At 44.5% G+C, this 24,340-nt stretch overlaps 2 protein-coding genes across 3 annotated transcripts; one reads left to right on the plus strand and one right to left on the minus strand.

Annotated features, from left to right (window-relative positions):
- tmem110l (transmembrane protein 110, like) lies at positions 1–11,304 on the plus strand. 2 transcript variants are annotated; one of them, XM_069139823.1, is made up of 9 exons: positions 1–148; positions 283–452; positions 3,348–3,396; positions 3,777–3,872; positions 3,965–4,086; positions 4,839–4,951; positions 6,040–6,123; positions 6,398–6,529; positions 8,988–11,304. In XM_069139823.1, the coding sequence occupies exons 2-9, from the start codon at positions 338–340 to the stop codon at positions 9,132–9,134; spliced, it is 858 nt and encodes a 285-aa protein (XP_068995924.1). In that variant the 5' UTR covers positions 1–148; positions 283–337; the 3' UTR covers positions 9,135–11,304. The 2 variants fall into 2 exon arrangements, with proteins under 2 accessions (XP_068995924.1, XP_068995923.1); XM_069139822.1 differs by having other exon boundaries at positions 1–452.
- A 267-nt stretch (positions 11,305–11,571) lies between these two features.
- Positions 11,572–24,340, minus strand: itih5 (inter-alpha-trypsin inhibitor heavy chain 5). The gene is made up of 14 exons (XM_069139820.1): positions 24,126–24,340; positions 23,983–24,027; positions 23,176–23,339; positions 22,293–22,394; positions 20,888–21,156; positions 20,511–20,680; positions 20,128–20,244; positions 18,057–18,228; positions 17,502–17,811; positions 14,887–15,560; positions 14,228–14,281; positions 12,739–12,855; positions 12,283–12,660; positions 11,572–12,071 (listed from the first exon to the last, which is right to left on the minus strand). The coding sequence occupies exons 1-14, from the start codon at positions 24,240–24,242 to the stop codon at positions 11,812–11,814; spliced, it is 2,949 nt and encodes a 982-aa protein (XP_068995921.1). The 5' UTR covers positions 24,243–24,340; the 3' UTR covers positions 11,572–11,811.

The raw sequence follows: 24,340 nt of genomic DNA on the forward strand, positions 1-24,340 counted from the left end.
TCGTTCTCACAAACATGGACGTGAGTCCGATAATCGACCGTCTTGTTGAGCTTCAGCATCACGAGATGTAGCATCAGCCACCGGAAACACTGAAGGAGAACTTTCCCTTCCAACCTTCAATCGATCACCGGAAATAGAAAATCGGGCGGTTAGTAGTTTTTTCCTGGAGAAAGGTTGAAAGTTAACGTCACCGCGGAGGCGCTCCTTTTGTCTCCTAACGGCTGTTGTTGTTGTTGTTGTTGTTGTTTTTTATCGTGCCACTATGGACATGTACGTGTACAGCGGGCTCGTCCCGGTGAAGAGATTCTTGAGTAACGTCCCGTTTGAAGTCCTAAACATGTCTGACGTTAACAAGGCGAATCCTCACGGCTGCGACGACGGAGCTCTGACGGACAGGTTCGGGGTCTTGATCCAGGGACTCCTCGCTGTCGTCGCCTTCAGCACGCTGATGTGTGAGTACCGGATCGATCAGCACCGGGAAACACGTCCCTGACAAACAAACAAACAAAAAAACATCCCCGACACACCGCCTGTTGTTTTTATTCGGCCGCAGCACGCAGGAAACGCGAAGTGCACAAAAACAATGCGTTTAAAAGGCTTCGCTCGGCCACGTGGCGTTTTGTTGACGTTTGTTTACACAGAGCCTCGTTTCAAAAATATGCTGATTTAACATCCCTTCGCTTTTCAGCAAGACGACACACCAGATAGTAAATGCTTTCAAACGCGATCTGACTAATAAGGATTCTCTTTTCATTTCGGCATGCATCAAGTGTTGTAAAAAATTTCACATTTGAAAGATTTTTCAGCTTTTGTTTTGTTGATTACCGTCATTGCCGTCCACAAAGTAGACCACCGCTACCCTGGTAAACCAGCTGTTTCAGGATGTATTTGAACAAAAGCACGCGTGGGTTATGGTATGTCTGAACGCCGAATTAACCGTTAACACCCAAATTAACTTTGGGAAATGAAGGTACCTCATACCACACCGGTGTGTGCCTGTAGTCTAAGGACCAACACAAATCGCTGTATTTCTAATGGAAGTGTCGTCAGTGTTGCAAAATGTCTTGTTTTGGATTCAGGACTTTTTTTTTTTTTTTTTTGCTCTTAAACAATCAAAATTGCCTCCTAAGTGCGTAATGATATTATTTGTATGTAATCAGACATGTGTAATATAATCAGCAATATAAATGTTATATATCATTCTATAATGTAAATGATTAATAATTTAAGAGACTTCAACTCAAGTTACAGCCTTGTGTCTTTAAGTGAGATATAACTGGAGAATTTCTGCTACTTTGACAGTGTTTTTTATTTTAGTATTTGCCTTAACAGCTAAACAAGATGCTGCTTGTGGACCGCACACCGCTTGTGGACGTACTCGGCACCAACAATGCCTGTTGACTGCTAAGAAACTTGTGATTCTGTGGCAGCTGACTCACCAAATGTGGAGCATCATACCAGTTTAGGCACTTCGGGCAATGCTCTTACATTTCTGCAGCAGCGGCTGAGAGGTGCGACTGGTGCTCGGCCAAATAGGAGCACTTTAGGGCGTGTAGGAGCTTTATGTTGTTTGTTTTGATGACTTCCTGGAACATTTTACTCCACCAACCACTTTGCCTGAATATTCAGACTGCTGTTTCTGCTTATTCTGTTGATTTTATTGTGACCAAATGGAGCTTTATTGATTAGTTGATTGCCTGAAAATAATCCCCAACTATTTTAATAATTAATTGATCTTTTTGAGTCATGTTTTTTAAGGGGAAAAAAATGCTAAAATTCTCTTAAATGTGAATATTTTCTGGCTACTTTAATTTTTTTGTGATAATAAACTGAACATGTGGTCGTGGACTGTTGGGCTAAAACAAGAGATTTTAGTGCTGCAAGGAAACACTGGCTGACATTTATTTGATCACTTCCTGACATTTAAACAGCTAATCGGTAATGGGGGAAAAAAAAGAAAAAAAAACAATCAACACATTAACTGACAATGAAAATAAGCATAATTTACAGCCTCAGAAATGACGGGTACAAAAGCAGCGTTGAGCCCGTTTTATATATCCACTTATCTCAAGGACTGTTGGCGTCGGATCTAATCATCAGTGTGTACTTTAAAAGGTCAATGCAGTCGTGGGGGATTTTCATCAGCTAATCGAGCAGCCCGGTCGAGTGCAGCTGAATCACTCAGAGCAGTGAAGTGTTGCAGGATTACAGGCCGGTGCCTTGGAGGAGGGGGGGGGGGCGAGATCAATGACCTCTAACCTCCACTCAGTTAGTTATTAGCGGAGGAATAAATGTCCCTCCTCTCTATGTTTTCCAACCCTCCCGTCTCCTGTTCTCAGAGTTTCTTGTAAGTGTCACTCCTGGTCACCTCACATGCAACCTGTTGGTATTTACTCGGCGTTGTTGCTGTGCAGCGGAGCATTAATAGCTGCTCGGCTGTGATGGCGGTGGCGGCGTGCCAAATCCCAGCTGCACCGTGCGTCCCTCCACCGATCCGTCTTCCTTCACGGCTATTTTTGGGAGTTTTGTTTTTTCCCCCCCTCTTTCCGCTGACTCGCCATTACGCCTGCGACTCACACAGTCCAGATAACGGCTGCATGTTTAGCTGCTGCAGTTTCTTTCAATGCAAAACAGCTGATAAGTAGAAAAGTCTTTGTTTTTGGGTTTTTTTACTTTCAGAGCTGAAACTTTCTCGGATTTATGCACCGCCTGTTTCTCCAGTCTTGTTATAAGAGAAATTTGATATTTTTAAGCGATCTCGGGTTGCAACTAATTAATATTTTCCTTATTGGATCATCTGTCGATGACTTTTTACTGTTAATAAAGTGATGGTTCAGCCTAGAAGTTTCAGAAAACAATGATACTTGCCCATAATAAGAGCTTCAATGTTTTTTTTTTTATATAAAATGGAGCAAATCTTCAGTTTATGAGAAGCTGGATTGGCAGATGTCCAATATTTTTGTTTAATGCATGACTTCAATTACTTATTATCAATATTACTGGCAAATAAACAACTCGTATTTTCAGTGATCTGAAGCAGTTGTAGTCCACGCGTGTAAAACTTAATCAGGATCAGGAAGCCTCGCTGCCGTCCTCACGTGCCGAGTCACATTCTGTGACCTTGTGAGATGGCGAGATAAAGGAACAGAGGGCGTCTGTTCACCCCGAGCCTGCTGGGAGAAATGAAGTGAGGAGGACAGGTCTGCGTTTCATCTCTCCTCCACCTCCTCTTCGTCCTGCAGCCCTGCAGACGCACGAGGTCGAAACCCGCCGCACTTGTTTTTGCAGGACGAGTCGTTTCGATGCGTCGTTGTTGATCCCCGATTTGTCTTTCGTTCTGTTTGCAGTGAAGCGGTTCAGAGAGCCCGTCGGCGTCAGACGGCCGTGGAGGATCTGGTCAGAATTGTTTTATTTACCTCCACTGTTTCCTGTTTGCATTTCTGTCTGCGAATAAATCAGATTCATCATCTGGACATTCAGAGTCTTCTCGGAGAGTCTGCGAGTGTTGTTTCCCCAATTCAAAATGTTTGGAAAGACATTTTCTAAACATGTAACGCAAGCAGATAAAAAATTCTAAATGAATAGTCCTGTCTTTTGATTTTAAATCAAATTTTCTGGAGCATTATTACTGCTCTTGTACAGTATATCTTCACGTGTTGTTTTGGCTTACTATTGTTTTTCGTCTCTTTTACTTCTGTTTCATGTTGAGCACCACTTTTGTCCAACCTGTGTTATAATAACATGCACTATAAATAACATTTGATCTTCTTTTCCAGGTTTTTTGACACGTCCAAACAAGCCATCGGTGCTCTTTTCATCCACTTTGCCAACATCTTCCTGTCCACCCTGACCAAAGAGGACCCGTGCTCTCTGTGAGTTCTTTAAGAGCACAGACGATTCACGATGACATGAGATACGACAATAACAAGCAATAACTCAATTTCCCCCCTTTTTTTTACCGAAGCTACCTGATGAACTTCCTGCTGGATGCCACGCTGGGGATGCTCATCATCTGGCTGGCGGTCAAGCTGGTGTCCAAGCTGGTGGAGTACAAGCAGTGGACGCTGCTCATGTTCGGAGAATACGGTGAGAGAGACAAGTCCGTTTCTTTCTTTCTTCTGTTTCCAATTCTCTCTTCGTGTCTGAAAACATTAATTTCCCGAGGTTGTTGGATAGACGTAGCTTCTGTCGCCTCTTGGGCTGCAGCTCTGGGTTTCTGCCACCAGAGGGCGCTGTAGCTTCTCCAGAGGCAGACGGGGAGGGACGAGGAGAGCCAGCAGCTCCAGCTGCAGCCCAGTGTGGAAAACATTCCCAGAGATGAACTCCACCTCAGTTGTTGCACTCACTCAGTCTACGGGTTGTTGTTTTAGTTTTTTAGTTTTTTTTGAATCACGGTCAAACTTTCTGTGATGGAAAATTTTACGAGCTGAAAGAGCGATGACATCTTCGTCTCACTTCACCGTGCAGCCACGGGACAGTTTGTAGTTAACTCTTTTGAAATAGGTGTTACAGAAACATTTGTGTCACCCTGAAAATGATGATGAGTGTTTTTTCTTGTGTCTTTGTCGTCTCTCTCTCTCTCTCTCTCTGTCTGCCTGTTAATCTTCCTTCCTCCTTCCTGTCTTAATGACAGACCTGTCCTCTGTTGTGTCTGCTGCGGTGAGACACCTGTTGGAAAGGTTGAGGCCAGACTGTGTCGCTCACTCAGGATGTTACTTTTCTTAAAGTCTTATGGAAGTGAACTATTCGTATCAGAACGCAGCTCGATCACGGAGGAAATCCGTCAAAGCTACGGAGTTTATCAAGTTAAATGAATGTGCGTGTCGTTGCTTCTCCAGGTGACCCCCCCCAGGCTGCAGCGTGGCTGGGTCAGGGTGGCATCTACCTGCTCATCATGGTGCTGGAGAAAGGCGTGATCAGCCTGGTGCTGCTCGTCCCCGGATGGACCAAAGTAAGACGCCTTCACAGCTCCGTTGTGCGCCGATCTTCTGTGTGACATTATCGCACGGAAGAAAGTCTCTTCTTTCATTCTCAAAATGGAGAAAATGATGGCGTCCGTGACGCCACTTAAATACACCGCGATTGTCTACGTTGTGGTTTCATCCCAAAACAGTCTCACCTCCGTTTAACTGGGAACTAAAAATGAGGTTTTCTGTCTTTTAATTGTGACAAACTTTAACGTCGCTGATCCGAGTCAGGTCAACCAGACTTCATGAAAAAAACAGCCTATTTTAGAAATCTTCTCTCGTTTCCGTTTCGTCTCTTATTTGGGGTGTCGTTTTGAATTCCCCGTCGACATGAAGACATGAAAGTCATCGAGACTTCAGGGAGACTAAACAAGCAGGAGGGAGGAAAAAAAAAAAAAAAAAAACCCGACTCGTCCTTTGAATTTACTGGAAACACAGCGGCGGCGTTCGTGTATTCGAAGGACGGTTTTGTTTGCATGACATTCGGGATCATGTTTGTTTGTTCGGATTAGCCTTGGCAACAGATGCCCTTCCGAGGAATAAAATAAAAAAATGCTGCTTATTTGTTTACTTCTGATGAGTTTATTTCCAGACAGAGTGAGTTTTGTTTCGTGAAGCTCCTCGTGCTGTTTAGAGATCCAACTTCCGCTGTTTAAAGATTTTCTTCTACGGACATCTGATTATAAATATTATCATTAGCCAAACGTCTTCCAGTCTTTCAAATGGTTCTTATTTATATCTACTGTCTTATTTATATGGATACATCCCATTTTAACAGATTAAAATCTATAGAAACTGATATTATAAGTGCTAATGATACTGAAAACAATAAATATATAAAGCCTACAGATAAATTTTTTTTTATAAAGTTACAAAGATGGTTTGGATCAGAAATGTGTAAATTTTACCGTAGAAACCACTTTACAATTAATAGAGGACATCAGCGAGCAAATAAAAAGATAAAATAAACACATTGAAATATGAATATTAAAACAACTGCTAAAACGAGCGTTAATCATTATTATATTCTCCGATGTCAGAAAGTGAAATCTGTTCTCTTCCTGTGCTCCAGTTGCAGGAAGTGTTGCTGAGCTACATCGCCGACCCTCAGCTGGAGCTGGTGCTCGTCATGCTCATCGTGCCCTTCATCGTCAACGTGAGTTTCACTGTCACTGTGAAAAGGTTTTTTTTTTTTTTAATGAAAGATATTAAATATCTTTTTAGGGAAATACAAGTAAAACTGATCTGACTTTGATTTGGTGAAGTTGTATTGTTCTGGTTCGTCTATATAAATAAGTACAAGTGCGTAAATTAATGGAGTTCCGATATTGAACGATGAACATTATGATGTCATCGTGACCTCTGACCTTTTCACCACCAACTCTGCGGTGAATAAACTCCGGGTCTCGTCTCCGCGGCTCCTCCCGCAGTCCATCATGTTCTGGGTGGTGGACAGCCTGATGATGAGGAAGTACAAGACGATGAAGAGCCCGGACGACTCGTGCGACGGCTCGGCGAGGAAGGCCGACTCGGTGCCGTGGGGGAGCAGCGAGGAGTCGCAGGTGAGAATCACCGACGTCAAATACGTCAAGAGTTCAACGAGCAAACGGAACAAAGTGAACTTCATCCCGTTCAAGATAAAAAAAAAAAATAAAAAAAAGTTAATGTCCTCATAGAAATTAATACATTTCATTCAAATTACAATTTATATTACACTTTAACATATCAAAACCAATTTTTTTACAGATTTACTTTGAATTATCTCTTTTATATCAATAAACTTGAACAATATTGTTTAAAATTTGAAAATCTACAAAGCAATTTTTACTACTTCTTTTTTTTTTTTTTTTTTTTTTTTTCTTTTTTTTTAGCAAAAAATAGCAGAACATTTTATAAAATCTTTAATAACCTTTTCCACCCGTCTGAAATATTTGTATTTTCATATAATGATTTTTTTTTTTTTTAATTTTTTTTTTTATCAAGTTCCATTAAAATATTTGAATACGGCCCTGAAATAAGTTAAATCCTCGACCCATCTGCTGTGGAAGTGACTCATCGGTCCGTAAACAACATGACTTTTGATGTTATACAACAAAAGTTCTCTTTGAAAAAACAATCTTGTTCCCACCGAACTTTCAGGCAGGAATGTGACAGTTTAACGTCTCTGAAGACTTTTACTGTGTGTGAAAATGGGCGTTGATGGTCGGTGCACCCGCACGCTCACACTGGGTGTCAACCGCACCTGTTGTTTTGGGGGGATCAGTGCACACACACACACACACACACCCCACACACACACACCCCACACACACACACACACACACACACACACACACAGAGAGAGAGATTTCCTCCCTCTACACTTTATGTAATGAGGAACAAGCCCAGATAAATTCAGTCCAAGAAACCCTGAGTCACTCTTCTGCCTGTCCTTCCTCATTAGTGTTTCCTCTTCGATGTGGAAGTTTAAAACTCTTCTAAGAAGAAAGGTGTGAAGTTTTGTAATTTCCTTTCAAGGGTAAATTTTCTTCTTTTTTTTCCCCCCTCTCTTTCTGGATTATTCACTGTAAATAAACACGGACGGCGTCTTTAGGTCTGAAAAATTTAGCCAGTTTGAAAGTGCCCTTAAAGTGCAGTACCACTGAGGGCCACCAGGGCCACCTAAATACTCCTATTCAAAAAAGCTCTTCCTCAGCTCGTCCAAATATGGTCACTTCTGGCTCCAAAAAAAAACAAAAAAACTTCTGGATAATATTGTGGGTTTTTTTTAAGCCTCCATACTTTCAGTCTCTGGCCAAGTAATGATTCTTGCAGAGTTTCAACTTGATTTAACACAGAAAATCCAAGCAGCCTTGAAAGCTCAGCACCTTCTCAAAGTTTAAAAGTGTTGGGTGTCCACATACTTTTGGCCTCATAGTTCAGGTCTGGAAGGTGCTGATTTGGCTTTTCTTTTTCTTTTTTTGTGGTAATTCATGAGAGTCAAATCCACTTTTCTGCACTGTAAACAGCACAGAAACAAGTAGGTGCTGACATGTAGCACATTGAGGAGTTTTTCTGTGTGTTTTTCACGTGGGATTCTGGTCGGTCCGGTCTGATAAAACACTAACGGGCCTCTCGGTCCAACAGCCGCCTCCACGCAGCACAGAAACTCATGTCATGCCATTTTATTTATTTTTTTTAATTCCTCGCTCAGGAAAGATTGAACTCACAGACTCGACCGTCGAGGGTGCGCGGCCCTCCTATGTAACGGGACCGGAGCTTTTACCTCCCCCTCCCACTCCCTCCTCGTTTCCTGGTCCTCTGCCAGGCGGCCATAAATCAAGCCTTCATCCCCAGAATAAGAGTGACATTTATGATTCTCTTCCACGCGCTGTTGTTATGGAAAGCAGAGCTGAGTGGAGGAGGAGGACGGATAGAGGGACATTATAGGACGAGGTCTTGGGGGTGGGGGGTGGGGGGGATGGAGGAGACCAAAGCTGGAGCCACAAGGCTGTTGTTGTGGACAGTATATAGGGGGGAGGGTTATAACGTTTCCTTCCATCATTACAAATTGTTTAGATATTAACTTTATCCAATCAAAAACGAATTAGGGAACTAATTTAATGCGTTTAAAGCCTCCGTTCGCTGCGTTTCTACTAGAAGAAACTTTATGTGCGCTCCGATATCTGAATCTTTCTCGGCTCCGTTAAGTCGTCTTCACGTCGGTTTTCCCTTCGTGTCGTACCGCAGCGTAAAGCAACATGTGGAAATTTATAACGCAGTAAATGTCAAAATAGTCGTGGAATTCAGCCTCTCTGAGATTTGAAGCCCTCCTGCTGCTCCTGGAAAGCGTCTTCAAGGCTTCACGTTAAATGAGGATATTTTCCACTTTAGGTCCGAGAATGCAGAGCGGAGATTTTATTTTTCCCGAATGAAAAAACCCCGCAGCAGCTGATGAGAAGTGTCCTTCGGTCTTTTTTTTATTTAATTTTTTTCCCGCTTGCATTGTGTCTGAATGCTAACGAAATGTTCGTTTCTCAGGTGCTGCTGACGGTGGACACGGACACGGAGGAGGCCTCGGAGGGGGAGGAAGAGGAGGAGGGAGAGGAGGACGGCGGCGGAGGAGGACCGTTTCCCAACGTGCACTACTCAGGTGGACCGCTGAGACCGAGCTGGGTGGCGGTGTGAACCCGAGGTGACCTCGTCCATCTACCGTCCACACAAAACACCACACACACACAAAACAAACCAAAAAAAACACTGAACAGCCTAAATAAAAAAAAAAACAACAACCTCACATCCTCATCTCCTCCGATTTGAAGGTCTAAATATCGTTTGCAAGCGAAAGGCCCCGTTAACGGTCCTGTAACCTGTGAATGTGAAACGCTTCGGTGCATCAAACAGCCTTCTGGGAATTAGAAAGTAGTTTTTAGCGTTTAGCACCTCGCTGCCTCCGTTTCCAGAAAACATCAGAGCGTAAGTGATGTTGCTCATTTATCGTGTCTCGTATTCCAAAGAGGAGCCGAGTGAAGTCTAAAGTGCTCCGTCAGGTTTTCACTCAAAGATAATCACTTCAAATCCGCCTTTTTGATTTAAGGTGTAATTATGAGTCGTTCCTGCACGTCCTCCCTCCGACTGCCGACTTCAAGTCAAGACGGGTGATCAGTGGACTTTATTTTTATTTTTTTTATTTTAAACATTGGCTGCCAACGTTGTGACGGACGAAACGCGTTGGTTAAAAAAAAAAAAAAAAAAAGTTTTCGTTCTTTGCAACAGAAATTGTAAAAAGTTTTCATGTCATGGTTGAAAAATATTTATGGTTGCACTAAAATATCAAGAATAATAACCTCTGTATTTGAACCTCTGTTGGTTTGAAGAACCCCGAGACTTTACAAAATAATTTTGATAAATATGCGTTTTACAGAAGCGTAAAGTTATAATTTATGAAAGTCATAATAATCCGAATATTTTGAGAGAAACATTTCAAAATAAAACCCAAATTTTCAGAGCCAAATGTCTGGCTCTGATTTTTGGAAATATGCTTTCTTGCCAACAGTTAAATGAGACAATCGATGCCACTCATCATCTGTGCGGTATATTTTAAGATATAGCCAGCAGCTGATTGGCTTAGCTTCGCTTAGCTTAGCATAAACATGAGTGAGTAAAACGCCAGCCTTGCAGGCAGTCTAATGAAATACACAACAAGCAACTCTAAAGTGTAAAAATGACTTGTATTTCTTGCCACTTTTTTTTCAAATACTAATTTTTCATGTCAATATTGGAACTTATAAACAATATAAATATTTGTTGTCAAAAGATTTGTTCTTAGAGTTGTTGTTTTTCCTCCTAAAAGAGGTCCTAATACAGAAATCCTCTCAGCTCAGTATTAAACTTCATGTTACGGCACATTTCCTTTATTTATTCTGTCAATATTTTATATGTATTTTGTACTTTATATGTTGTGGTCCAATTTGTGGTAAATACATTGGAATAGGAAGTGTAGTGAGTGAGTTATGAAAAGACAAACAGTCTGTGAGTTTTGAGTCTTAATCGCCAAACAAAACAAAAAAGTCCTGAATCCGACTGAAGCAAGTGATTGATGTGACTTTATGTACAGTTTAAAAACATTTCCATTTACCTGTTTACATTTATCCTTAAGGTCTACAGTTTGATATATTCCATCTGTGATGTTTTTTGTATTTCAACGTATTTTTTTTTTGTATTTAATCTTTTTTTTTTTTCTATAAATCAAATTATGAACATGTGGACGAGACGTCCTGAAGTGTCGTCGACGGGCTGCGAACCGCCGCGGCGCTTCTGACCGAATGTATCGCTGTAATCTTGTGCTATGAATAAAGATGATTGACACATGAAAAAAAAAAAATGATCACAAGTATTTAGTCGTACCACCAAAAGAAAAAAAAAACAGTGCAGCGTTATTACTCACAACATTAAATTATCTTTTGTCTACTGGATCAAAAATTCAATGAGCCACCTCCACCACCCAAAAAAGACTGTTTACCTGCTAAAGTGGCAAAAATCTCTGGAGAACTTCTCCACCGGGTGTTTCCAACATTTTTAATCACACAAATACGTCGACTTACTCTCAAACAAAATGAATACAGAAGATAAAAGTTTGAGCTGCCGTCGATCTTGAAGGCCAAATTTTGCTTCGTTTTCCAACTTCAATCAAATACTGAACGTAAAAAGACGTTTTTTTTTTTTTCCCCTTCTGACTTGTCGCCTGATGTTTTGTGGTGTTGAATTCCTACGGCGGCCGGGGCGAGGCAGCGCGACGACAGACTGCACCGAGCGGGACCCCGGCCGGAGAACACCTGTGTGGGCGTGGCCACCGGCCCCCGTGACCTCCACCTGATGACAGGGAAGAGCACGGAGCTGTGTGTGTGTGTGTGTGTGTGTGTGTGTGTGTGTGTGTGTGTGTGTGCGCGCACAGTTGTGTGATCGCTGCGCGTCCAGTCATCCGTGGGAACAAGGGGTTAGTTACCGGGGCTGGTCTCCGTGGTAACCAGGTGCGATCTTCGTTTTACTTTGACACGCTGACATATATATATATTAGGTGTGAGAAAAAAAAACACACGTGTGTCAGAAAGAAGCCTGAAAAATGTGGGTTTAAATGTTTTATTTACAATTACAAAAGTATTGTAAAAAATAATAATAGAAGTCATATCATTAAAAACATTAAATTTTCATTAGAAATAGTACAAAAATATATTCAAAAGTTGGACCTGTAGGTAGAAAGAAGTTTGAAATGCGACTAGGTCTATTGGGACGTGATAATTATGTACACTGGATAAAAAAAGATGTTTAGTCGGATAATTAAACGCTTCAGTTCGTGTCCGTCTCCTCACGCGCCGTTCGTCCCGTGTGGTCCCTCTCCCGTGTCGAACATGTGAGACGTCACGTAGTCCTCGTACTGTCCGTCTATCAGCTTGGCCGCGTTGTTGCGGGCGAACCAGCAGTCCACGCTCTGCGTCCCGCTGTAGATGCGCCTGCTCTTCTGGACCACCGGCACCGAGCGGTCCTTCACCTTCAGGACCCGGGAGGGCTTCTCGTCTCCGTGCGCAGGAAGCTCTGCCAGCCCCACTTCCTCAAACAGGAACTGACCTAAAAGCAGAAGGGATCAAAGGGTTCGGAGTTATTTTCGGCTCCTGTTTCAGACCGTCTCTGTTTTATAGCTGTAACAGACGGGCGGCACCACTTTGACGGGTCAGTAAAGTCCTGTTCGGTTGCTGTGATCCAGGATTTCTTGAAATTGAAGGAATACTCATTTTACGCCTTCGTGGTCGCGATGATGGAATCTCCTCCGGACACCTACCCAGCAGGCCGTGGCAGCCGTCCGACAGCCCCTCGCTGTTCCCGATGTAGAAGCCCAGGTGGTCCCGCTGGTACGGCGCCGGGTTCTTGTACTGATGCAGCAGGATCACGAAGCTGATGTTGCCTCCGACCGTCACCGTGACGTTGGACTTCCCAACGACGGCCACCGACAGCACGCCGCTGTCCACGGCCGCGGTGGAGTGGCACGGCAGAACCACGCGGTCCCGCCCGTCCAGGATGACCTTCTTCGGGGTCACCTCGATGTAGGCGCGTCTGGGCCGATCCACCACGATGGTGATGCTGCTGAAGTAGGTGCGCTGCAGCTTGTGGCTGCCCGGCGGAGCCGGGGCGCCGATGAGCTTCCCGTTAACCGTCACGCCTGAGGACATAAAAGATCCAATTAAAACCCGTGAATAATTGGAACGAGGAGTTTCGTTAACGGCGTCATGAGGCCTACCGGAGTTCTTGTGGTCGGAGACGAGGCGAAGGACGTGTCCGGGCTCACCGTTGATGTTGAAGCACACGGTTAGTTTACTGAGGGGGAACTCCACCACGAAGTGGGGGTCACCATCCGCTGACGGAGGGGGACGGAAACGGTGCGTTCAAACACAGAAAGAAGAGTCGGTAAGAGAACAAGAAGGCCTTTCGGTAGCCAATAAATGACCCATTTTGAGAGTTTAACTACTTAATTTGATGTTTTCTTCTCAGAAACGGGCCGCTGGGAGAGAACATAACGCAGGTCGGTAATTTTCTTTGATGGTAGAAAAAGTTGGATTTCTTGGAGTTAATAAAAACAAATTTTAAAGTTGGATGCTGCGCCGCTGCCTTCCTCAGATGGATCATTTTCTCTTGTGTTTGAATGTTATAAAGTCTAGTTAAGCTGTCGTTACAGCCGAGTTCACAGTCACACCTTTTGATAATCCTTCTGTAAATTTTGGCTTATAAAGGACTTTACATTCTTCGATAACATTTTATAACAATAACGTTTTAAATGTGTTGTTCAGGCTAAAATACAAAACAAAAAACAAACAAATAAATGTACCTATAATTAAAATTATTTAGTATTTTGTTAGGGGAGATAAAATTTGCAGAAAAAAAGAATGATTTTTTTGTAATCACTTCATAAAATGTACGAGGTAATGTTCAGAAAACTGGAGGGGGCGGGGCTTGAGCTCAATAAATAACAAAGAAACTAGATATTTGCTCATAAGTAATTCGAGGACGCTACAAATACTTAAAAACTGTCTGGTGATGTCACCGATCTCCAATTTCTGACACCTGCGCAGAAAAAAAGTCTCCATAAAGCAGCAAATAACAAAAAGCATTGATGATTGTTTAACAGCGATGTTCTTTACATTTATTGTTTTCTGTTTATCCGTTTCTGTTAGCCAGCGCGGCTTCTGTTCTGTGGGAGTTTATATCTTCAGCTCGAGTGCCCTTGAAGCCTCTGAGAACCACTTCGGATGAAGCGAGGAGGACGGAGGTGAAGATGACAGAGCGGCCCTAATGACGGGGTCATTAGGCCTCACTAAGGGCTTCTGGTGGCTTCCCTCTCTTTACCGTAACACATGCGCAAACATCCACGTCTCGTTAGCCCGCCGCTTCGCCGACACGCCCTCGCTTGTTTAAAGTGCCACGTAGCGCCGGCGTCGGTATTTCAATTAGACCCCTGTGAGCTCTTTTCCTCTCCTCGGGTTCACGTTCAGAGGGAATCCTTCCAGCTCCTCGAGTGATCGCCGCCGACCGTCTGACGATCGTCCAAATTACAGGCCGCCCACGTAGAGAGCTTAGAGAGAGTCTACTGTACACCCACCCCCCCCCACCCCCCTCCACCCACCACCACCTCCACCCTCCCTCCCCCTGTATAACGTACAGTACGTAGGGCTCAGATGCTATCAGAGGAAACAGGCGTGTTTACACGAGACAGCGAGAGAACGGGGCGTCACCTGATGTTTTGGAGATGCTGATGGATTTCTTGGTCGGTCGTCTCTCCGCTTTACCTGCGAGGGGAAGGGAATGTTTATTTCCAGTTGCGAGTCCGAAGGCTTGCCATTGTTTTAAAAGTCTCTCAATAGAGGAACATTTAACTCTTTACGGGTCGGTTATCAGCGCGTCTGAACAGGTGAGAGGTGGTCTGCGTGTTCTCTTCAGGGACGACTTACCTGAAATACTTGTCACCGCTCGGAGGCTCGAAATGTGGCACTTTCACAACTAATTCTTACATCAACACGTAATAACAATCGCTTGTAAGAAAATTAGATCAAATGAAAAAAAATTTGGGGGGACTTGGCGTCAGTTCGAGCGCGATTGTTCGGCCTTTTAGTCTCTTGAGTCCCAGTTTGGGAATCACTGACTTTGCAGATTCATTTGCTTTTTCGTAAACAGCTAAATGCGCGATGGACAAATGGACACGTCGCTTCCTTTCGTGACTTTTCAATCCAGTTCTGATCTGCTGGCCGCTGCAGAGGTCCAACTTTTCAGAACCGCACTATTTCATACTCAAACGTTTCCATTCTGTCGTACTCATCGGTTTACCAGCGGCGGCAGACTTTTTTTTTTTTTTTAAGACAATCTGTACGACCTAAATGACGAGACGCGTCCTCACCAATTGTGTTGCGCAGAGATGGAGTCTGACTGCCCGTCTTCCCGTCGGGTTTCTGTGGCTTCCCTTCGTCGGGGTCACCCGGCAGCTCGTTGGCAGTCGAGACAGCGTCGACAGCTGTCGGCGCCGAGGTGGCCGCCGGGGCCACGGTGCCGTCGGCCAGCACCTCGGGCTTCTCCACCACCATGTTGGTGAGCGGCGTGAGGAAGCGGTAGGTCAGAGACAGGTTGGTGGCCAGTTGGATGTGGTCCTCCCTCTCCTTGCTGGTTTGGCTGAGCAGCCGAGACCGCAGCCCCTCCTTGACGCTCAGGAAACCCCAGATGCGCTCCACGAAGTCTTCCGCTATCGAATCCAGCGCGGCCCCTAACCCCTGTGTGACCTCTGACCCCGGGGCCTTGGCCGCCATCGCGGCGGCGGCCTTCACGTGCCTCTCGGTCTCCATCTGTCGGTGCCGCAGCGGCACGTCGGTCTCCAGGACGATGCTCTTGTCGTCGTTGCTGGCGGTAACCTGCACGTGGAGCGATTCGGCGCTCTGGTTGGTGAGCTTGCCGGCGACGACGATCTCGGAGCCGTTGAAGTAGTTGGTGAAGAGATGCTGAGTGACGTACCGGACTGAGTTCTCCGTGTAGTTGATGCGTATGTCAGACAGCAGAGGAGTTCCTATCTCGTCGTAGAACCTAGAAGGGAACACAAAGATAGGTTGGGCATCGCCCTTCGCCGAGTGCTGACGGACATCCCGAGAAATGAGCCTTGTGTGAGGAAACTGAGAAACATACGAGGGCTTCAAATTGTTGCATTTTCTAGAGACAATTCAAACACTAATCTTGCTCTGTGCTTTGCCCAACTTGTAACGGACTTCCAGCGTATTAAAAACGCTACTGACCTTATTTCTTTTTGTCTGCTTTTACACTTCATGCAGAGTTTGCCAAACCTACGATCATCTTCTTTCTTAATAATCAGTCAAACGCAAGTTCGGCGCCTATTCGTATTTTTTTTTTTTTTTTTGGTGAAAGGTGACAAAAGGTTCATTTGGCAGATTTCATCAAATGTCTTATTTATCCAAACAAGACCGCCTTCCGGCCGTAAACCCTGCTTGTCTAACCTTTTAAGCTTCTGCCACCCAACTTCAGAGTTTGTGCACACATTCAAAAATGAGTGTGTATAAAGTGTGTGTGTGTGTGTGTGTGTGTGTTGTCACACGGCGGTAAACCTCCTCACCTCTTTTAACCGGCGTGTTTGTTCAAGCAGGACAGCGGCTATTATCAGCGGAGTCTATCTGTTAACCCCGCGTACACACTCAGACGCAGGTTTCACAACGCGCACACATTCCTGCTCAACTGAACAAACACGTCGTGTGTCCGAGTGCGGAGGAGAGAGAGGAGAGGGTTGTGTGTCAAAGGATAAAGCAGAAGAAGAAAAAAAAAAAAAAAAAGAGAGAGAGAAAGAGGGCGGCTGTTGAAGTCTGCCACATGTTGGAGTCGATTCAAGAGGTCCGTTGTCAGCACCGTCGTATTTGCACGTCCTTCGTTCCCTCGTAGCTCGATGAGAGACAGAAGGACGCGTCGGAGGGGGAGATGGGAGGAATTAAGGCGAGCTAATTGGCTAATAAGAGGCAGATTATTAACATGGGGGGGACAGGGGGGGAAGGAGGGGACTGGGTAGTAATTCGCTTAATGTTTAAATAAGTGAGTCTTTGCTTGGTTTTTGTTTTTAACGTCTTGTTGTGAATATCCTGAATCTACCATGTATTTTATGGGACAAAAGAGATTCTTGCATGACTTTTTTTTTTTTGGGGGGGGGGGGGGGTAGATGCAATATTTGCATACGTGAGTTTGGTGGTCAGATCGCGTATTTTAAAAAAAATGCTATTTCAAAATGGGGGTAAACTCAGATGGCCGACAGTCAGAAAATGGACTTCTGCCCTCAGGCCAGTTTTTGACCAGACTCAGGTCTGAGGATTGTCTTAAGTTGTTGCATCCTACTAATACTCCCTGTTCAGATCAGTACTACTACCTGTTGAGATCACTACTACTACCTGTTGAGATCACTACTACTACCTGCTGAGATCACTACTACTACCTGCTGAGATCACTACTACTACCTGCTGAGATCACTACTACTACCTGTTGAGATCACTACTACTACCTGCTGAGATCACTACTACTACCTGCTGAGATCACTACTACTACCTGTTGAGATCACTACTACTACCTGCTGAGATCAGTACTACTACCTGCTGAGATCACTACTACTACCTGTTGAGATCATCCTCCGACCTCAGTGTGGTCGACTAGTTTCCGACCAACATCGGCCCATTTTAGACCAAGTTTTAGTCCCATTGCAGTATCCTCTCATTCTAGTGTCAAGCCGAATTTCACACCAATTTCAGACCCCAGTGTGAAGCCGGTCTCAGGCCATTTTCAAGGCAAGCTTTAGATCAGTTTAACACCAGTTTCCGAACATTCATGAACTCCTTTTCGGGTTTCCGATTTTACAAAAATAATCTTGTTTTGGAAAACACCGAATCTGAGAAGCTGTTTGGGAGCACAAGACGCGACAGAAGAAATATTTCAACAATATGTTGACTTAATTTAAAGGGACAGAGACAAAAGACAAACCCTTTGAGCATAGAGCTGGCGTCGACCTCCTCGTTGATGCGTCGCATCATCCCGCAGTTGTCCAGGGACATGCGCTCCAGCAGCCGGTAATCCACGTCGTTGCCGATCCCGATCGTGAAGATGCAGAACTTTTCCTGCACGGCCGAGCGCGTGTTCCCCAGGATGGCGGTGGACTGGATCTCGCCGATCGTGGGCCGTCCGTCCGTCAGGAAAATAATGAGGGAGACGCTGTTCCGGCCGGTGTCGGGGTCCGAGAGGTGATCTCGGAGCAGAGAGGAGCCGGTCTGGATGGCGCTGTCGATGTTGGTGCCTTCAGTGGAGATTATAACTCATGAAAATGTCAAGGAAATGGAAATATAGTGACGGAGTCAAACTTTATAGTTTTCATTACCCCGAGGCGAAATGAAAATCAGAGCTCGTTGAATAATAGGTTTTTCCACTTTAAACCAGTGAGCTGAGATTTTTTCTTCTATTCAACTGCTGGTTGTACAATTCTTCTACTAAAACTGTAGGAATCCTGAAGAGGACGAACAATGCAAGGCAATAATATCTCACCTCCTGTTGGCATCAGCATGAAAATAAACTTCTTGGCGTCTCTGATGTTCAGAGGCGTCACCGGCACGAGACGATTCGGCTGCCAAACTTTGATCTTGTTGGAGAAGCTGACGAAGTTGAAGCGATCGCCGGGTCTCAGGTCCCTCAGGATGGTGAACAGAGCGTCTTTAGTCTGAGACACAGACAGATAAAAAGGTCTTAGAAAATGAGCTACAGTGCGTGTCCACCACCTTTAGCTGCAGTACCACCGAGTGCCACTAGAGGCCGGCTCCATAGACTCCCATTCAACTTCTCAAATACAAAGTCATTGAATTTTTTACACCAGTTATCTCGGTGTTGTTAGATAAAGTCTCCTTATTATTCGTTTTCTGGCGCTCCATCTGAAAATAATCCGTCATTCATTAGAAAATAAGCCTCAAAAAGACGTACAAAATCAGAACTGGAGGCTTGATAACGGTCGTTCACCAAGCTGACGTGCGACTTCACTGCTGGTTGCCGCTTTTAGTGACCCTTCGTTTTTAACTGTATCAGATTCCGAAAATCTTTTCATGTCACAAATGAAGTTTTGGAGCGCCGGTTGAGTTTTGACATTTAGATTTCTTCCCACTTTTGTCTCTTGCAGCTTCAGCGTCATCGTCTCCGGCAGCTCTTGCAGCCCTGAGCGTGGGTGAGATCTATAATTTGGTGCTGGGAAGGAGGGGGGAGGGAGGGTTATGGATGTCTATACGGGGCTGTATACAGCAAAGGGGTCAGGACCACAGATTGACCCACACTGAAGCCCTCTATTGTGACGCCACTTCAAAACACACTTGTTGTTCTGTTCCCGCGGTGCACTGGGGGCTGGTGATTTGTGTGGGGGGGGGTCAGATCGAGGGGTCGAGGGTCCCGTTGTCTCGAAAGTTCCATTACTCCATAGACGCTGACCTTCCTCCCTCACAGCTCGGCCTTGTCCTGTTTTCTGGTTCTTCGCTCGCGGCAGCTGCAGAGTTCGGCTCCGACTCCGTCCGACGGGGGGATTACGGTGCAGATGCAGGAAAAAAAGGTCTGATATTGATATTCCAGTGTGGGAGTGAGGAGGTGGGGTGTCACGTTTCCTATCCAGTGCAGCTATTGAACTCTTCCACTTGGCAAAAAAAAACCAGCCAAAAAAACAGGGGGGAAATGACTTTGTGAGGGGAAGCAGGGCTGTCAGAAAATGGATGGGATTTCCTCCGACTCTCCGGGGAGAAGAGTTAAGAATGAGTTTGTGTCTGGTGCTTCTGCTCCGAGGTGAGACTTTAATGTGAAAACACGTCGCGTGCTAAAAGCGATCATGGGATTGGCTCAAATTCAATTCTGGACTCGGGACACGGTGTGAACGTCAGCAGGAAAACAAACTGCTCGCTGTGGGAACAGGAAGATTAACAGGAAGTAACAAATCAAAATGTACAGAACCACACCTGAGTCAGCCAAGTAGCTGATACCGGCCGACACAACGGGCAGTGAATATTTCATCTCATTTATTACCAATATTTAATAGCTTTAAATTGTTGTAAGCTTTAAGAGCTTACTTTTCCATCACAATGAAGCTGAAAATAAATGATCTTAACTCGAGGTTTGGTCCACTGATGAAGCTGAAAGCTCCTGAAAAGGCTTTTTTTTAAGACTAAACTTTCCTGCTCAATATCACCGATGATTAAGATGCACAAATTCATTCCCGTCATTCCCTTAAAGTTTTATTTATGATGCATTGAGTTGCTTTCAGGAGAGCAGATTTCATTTAAGCGTCCTCCAAAAACAAACTTTATTGTTTCCTCACTCGTTTTTTCTTCTTCTTTCTTTCTTCTCAGTCAATACTTCAAAAAAAAAAGTGGAAGCCCCAAATCCAAAGATTTTAGAGCTTTCTTTGAGCAACTTAATGCACCTTGATGCAAAAGCTTCACCTGTATTATCATGCCGTGATTATAAATAAATAAGATTTGACTTTTTTTTTTACACGTTTATTTTAATATAATAAAGATACAATCGAACGCCAAATGGAAAAGGCTGTTTGTTATTTTGTCGGATGTCCAGTGAGAGTGCCGTACCGTACCTGTCTGATCTTCGTCCCCAACATGGAGGCGCTGGTGTCGATCACGAACACCACGTTCTTGGGCACGACGGGGAGATCTTTGGGGGCGAAGTAGTGGACGAAATGTCCGTTTAAAACCTGGGAGAGAAAAAGACAGAAGTTTTCTGAAGACTGACATGAAGCGTTTGGCAGCGGCGGGAGGCTGGTGGCAGCGAGCCAGGGGAATGAATGACTAAGAGGTGGGTGGATGATTGTGTGTGTGTGTGTGTGTGTGTGTGAGAAGCTGGATGGGAAATGTGCGTGCATGCATTGAAAATATTACAACTATTTTCACAGAGTTCCTCTTTAAAACGTTTGCTCATCTCCTGTGTTTGTTTTGCACGGTCGTCTTTTAAAGTGTCCACCTGGATGTCTCCGATCCCCATGTCCCTCTGGACGTCGTAGCGGATCACGAAGTCTCCCAGGTTGCCGCTGGTGGTGATCTTGGCCTGCTGGACGATGTTGGGGCTGAAGGTGATCCGGCAGACGTTCTTTTCGTTTTTGATCACCGTGGTGACGGGAAGCTCGGGTTTGGCTGCGGAGCACGAAGACGGGACACGGCGTTTTGTTTTCACTGAATCAAGAACAAAACTAAAACAAAAAAATAACACAGCGGCAGAAAGGCGGATTTAAACTGGATTGGGATTTAGGTTCGTTTCATTCGGGGCGTTTCCTGTGAAATTAAATGGGAGTAAATAGAATCTTGTCTCTTTGCACTTTAGTACTTTTCTTATTTACGAACCCGGTGTCTTGGGCGCGTTTGGACCGGTCGCCGAGCTGCTCTTGCCGTTGCGGAGCGGCAGCACCTCCAGGTCGGTGACGGGCGAGTGGTCGACGACGGTAACGTCCAGGCTGAGGCGGCTGACCAGCTGCAGCGGCCGCACGCTGGTCACGTGCTCGTAGCGTCCCAGGCGGCGCCGCAGCAGCTGCTCGTAGGTGAGCAGGAAGACGGCGCGGTTCCTGCCGGGTATGTTCACGGCCATCCTGAACACCTCCACCTCCGCCTCCGGGCTGGAGGAGACGACACAGAAGAAACCAACCAGTGTTGTGTAAATAAATCATCTGAATTTATTTCCAAAACATATAAAAACTTGAGTTTTTTTTTTTTTTTTTTTTAATAGTCTGTCATTGATTCCCATTCATCAGTGTCGGGCGCTGAAAGGATATTAAGTTACAAACTGAGACCAAATATTCAAAATATAATTATATTAAACTGTAGTATACTTTTGGGGAAAGATTACAAATACTTGAATTAAACCTAGATTTGTATGACACATAATCTAAAGTCCTCAGAAGCTCAATCACAGTTTCTTCCCTGCTACAAATAATTAAAAACACATCAGTTTTTCACGTGATCATATGTATGATGCATGTTTACCACATGTTCACAATTACATGTGTCTTGTGGTCCCATGTGGTCATACGAGTTTTTGCACGTGAAATTCACGTGTTTATTTTCTGTCGGGGAGAATCTGTGCGGCACACGTGTTGCATTCAGTGTCCTCGAGTTGGATTGTACATTATGTGTCACGGTATGTTTTGAACTTAAAAACTTCATATGACGCGTTCAACAGCTGTTCAAGCTCCAGGTTTGTTTTCATTCACTTATATTTGCTGCATTTCTTCGTCCTGAACCCACAATCCTTTTTTCTCGTAAAGATTTAAAAGCAGCAGGCGGCGTTAACGTGTGTGCAGACGCGTTCAGGTTCCCTCACTGTCACCACACGGACCAAAATATGAGGAGGGATTAGTAGAAACTGACGGAGCAGCTGTGAATAGAAAATATGAAATGATGAGAACAGCACAGGAACTCTGGAGCAATTAGGAAAAGGTGGAGGATTTTCAAAGGAGTGGAGTCCAAGCGGTGATGTCATCGATATGGACGCCCCTTTTCTCTCTGTCTGACCTCACGTCTCCTCACTCTCTCGCCCCGTTCACGGTCCATGAATCACTCCATCTCATTTTATGAAATGTCAGGTTTTCTGCACGACAGCTGGAAAACGGTATGATGTCACTTCTTCCAAGTGTCCCTTCTTAGGTCACAGATTTACGTGACAATCTTTGGAGCAGCAGTGACTACGCACACACACACACACACACACACACACACACACACACACACACACACACACTCTGGTTTCTCTTACCCTGCGTCACCTGACTCTTTGTTCTTGGGCTTCCCGTTGTCCTGTTTGACCCTCTTTTCCTTTGGCCTGACCTCGCTCTGGTAGACACGCCCTCCAATGATCCTGGTTCACGGGGTCAAAGGTCGAGGATTAGAGCGCTGCTCAGATTGAGGACCACCTATTGTCACGGCTCAACTTGCTTTTCTCGGACAAAGGAGAGAATTTTAGTCGACAAAATCCTGTTGTTTTATTGAGTGCCGGTCCGGCGCCTGAATGAGCTCGTCCCTGTGCGTGTGTGTTAACAGCAGCATAAAAGTTGTCACGCTTTCTTGTCTCCTCGATGGCATCTCCATAGCAACCGAACCACCGTAAATCCTTTCAGCCTCTAAATCCTGTTGTAAGTCTCTTTAATAAAATACCTTTCCTAAACGTCCAACTCTGCTTAGATTGATTAAGTAGCCGGAAAAAAAGCTGAAGCCGACATGGATGATGCTATTGTTTGTTTATTTGTTTTTTTTCAATTTTAAAGCCGCATCTTAAGGAAACTTTCTTCATTATTAGATTTTTTTTTTTAATTTATTTTTTACAGGCATGTATTTATCGCTTCATCTCACTTTCCCAAATCTAATTTCTTATTAAAAACTTTCCAAAACTTGATAACCGGAATCATTTGTTACTTTCACAGAATTTATTTTTTTTAATGAAAATCTTAATTCAAAGTGATTCTGAAGCGGTGCCTGCAGGTTGAGCACCTTCTGAGGGTGACAAAATAAATCTGAGGGGTCATAACTGACACGTCACAAGCTTTACAGCTTTTTAAAGTATCTTTGATGATCTTTTTATGATTTTAGGTCCACCGTCTGCGTGATAGTGTTGCTGTTAAAATGAGCCGTGTGGCTCTTACATGGTGAAGTTGGAGACGTAAGCGTCAGCGGGGATCTGGAACTGGAAGACGCCCTCGGTAGCGGCGGAGTGCCGGTTCAGCATGGCGCAATACACCGCGGTGAACGCGTAGCGGGAGATGATGGTGGTCTTGATGGAGAGTTCCTGGATGTGAGGTTTGGTCTCCTGCGAAAAGGAAAGTTAAAACGCCAAATATCAACAACTAAATCTAACCTGATTTTACGCATCTCTGCTCTGCGCATTGATAATTCCCCTTTTCTTTTTTTTTGTTCATCTGCCCAGATAAGTCATCCCAATAATAGCTGGACTTCTCCATGGTTACAACAACTAAACAGTATGTGGGATGTTTTCCCAGGAGCTCAGATCCAACGCATTACAGATACTCTGGCACATCTGCGCGCTTGGCGGATCTCCTGAGTGACGCCCAAAGCGCACGAGTTTAGAGTTGAAATAACTCAAACTAGGTCATGAATTCCAGGCTAATATTCAAAATATGAACGTCATTTTGTTTTTGTTAAAGTCCGGGAGGTCGGCTCACCAATACTTCTGACAGCCTTTCAAACGATTAACCCATAATCTCCGAGGGAAGAAGTGATCTATCAGATGTGCCATATTATGAGATTTAGGACAGCCATCTGAGATTTGACCCCACTTCTAATCTAAAAATTAAAAAAAATTCTGTCCTTGCCATTAAAATTTTACTTTAAAAATGCCAGAATTTAAACTCAAACCAAACCCTGGCCTTCAGTCTCAAAATTCAAGAAACAAAAATGCACGATAGTTCTGCAGAAAATGTGATTTCTTTTACCTTTGCTAATACAGTTTTCACCTGCCGTGGGACTCTGCGCGGCGCCTGTGGACACAAACACGATCATTAAGACCAAATCTAAACACCAGAATGCGCAAAACTTTTCCACCAAAAAAAAAAAAAAAAAAAAAAAAGTGTCTTACAATGTCTAAATCAAAGTCAGCCAAATCGGAATCAGCATCATCTCCAAACTGGGACTCCTCCAGCTGCCCTAGCGCACTCGGGCACAAACACAGGAGCAGAGTCAGCAGCAGCAGCATCTTGCACTTCTTCTTCTTCTCCGTTAAAAGTCCTTAAAAAGATGAAGAGGACATTATTTCCAGCGCGCAGCGTCTCCGAGTCCGAAGTTCTGTCCAGA

The sequence above is a fragment of the Embiotoca jacksoni genome, unplaced genomic scaffold (assembly GCF_022577435.1).
Source record: "Embiotoca jacksoni isolate LCO1_2020_lvr unplaced genomic scaffold, fEmbJac1.0.p SCAF_86, whole genome shotgun sequence".
Classification (NCBI taxonomy): Eukaryota; Metazoa; Chordata; class Actinopteri; family Embiotocidae; genus Embiotoca; species Embiotoca jacksoni.

Bases quoted from the DNA above. Each gene is read 5' to 3' on its own strand.
- tmem110l (XM_069139822.1), top strand. From the start codon at position 263: ATGGACATGTACGTGTACAGCGGGCTCGTCCCGGTGAAGAGATTCTTG. The intron at 4,952-6,039 runs GTAAGACGCCTT...CCTGTGCTCCAG, and splicing joins TCGTCCCCGGATGGACCAAA to TTGCAGGAAGTGTTGCTGAG. The intron at 6,530-8,987 runs GTGAGAATCACC...TTCGTTTCTCAG, and splicing joins GGAGCAGCGAGGAGTCGCAG to GTGCTGCTGACGGTGGACAC.
- itih5 (XM_069139820.1), bottom strand. From the start codon at position 24,242: ATGCTGCTGCTGCTGACTCTGCTCCTGTGTTTGTGCCCGAGTGCGCTA. The intron at 20,245-20,510 runs GTGGACACTTTA...TTTCTCTCCCAG, and splicing joins TGGGGATCGGAGACATCCAG to GTTTTAAACGGACATTTCGT. The intron at 12,072-12,282 runs GTAGGTGTCCGG...TTCTGCTTTTAG, and splicing joins CGGCTGCCACGGCCTGCTGG to GTCAGTTCCTGTTTGAGGAA.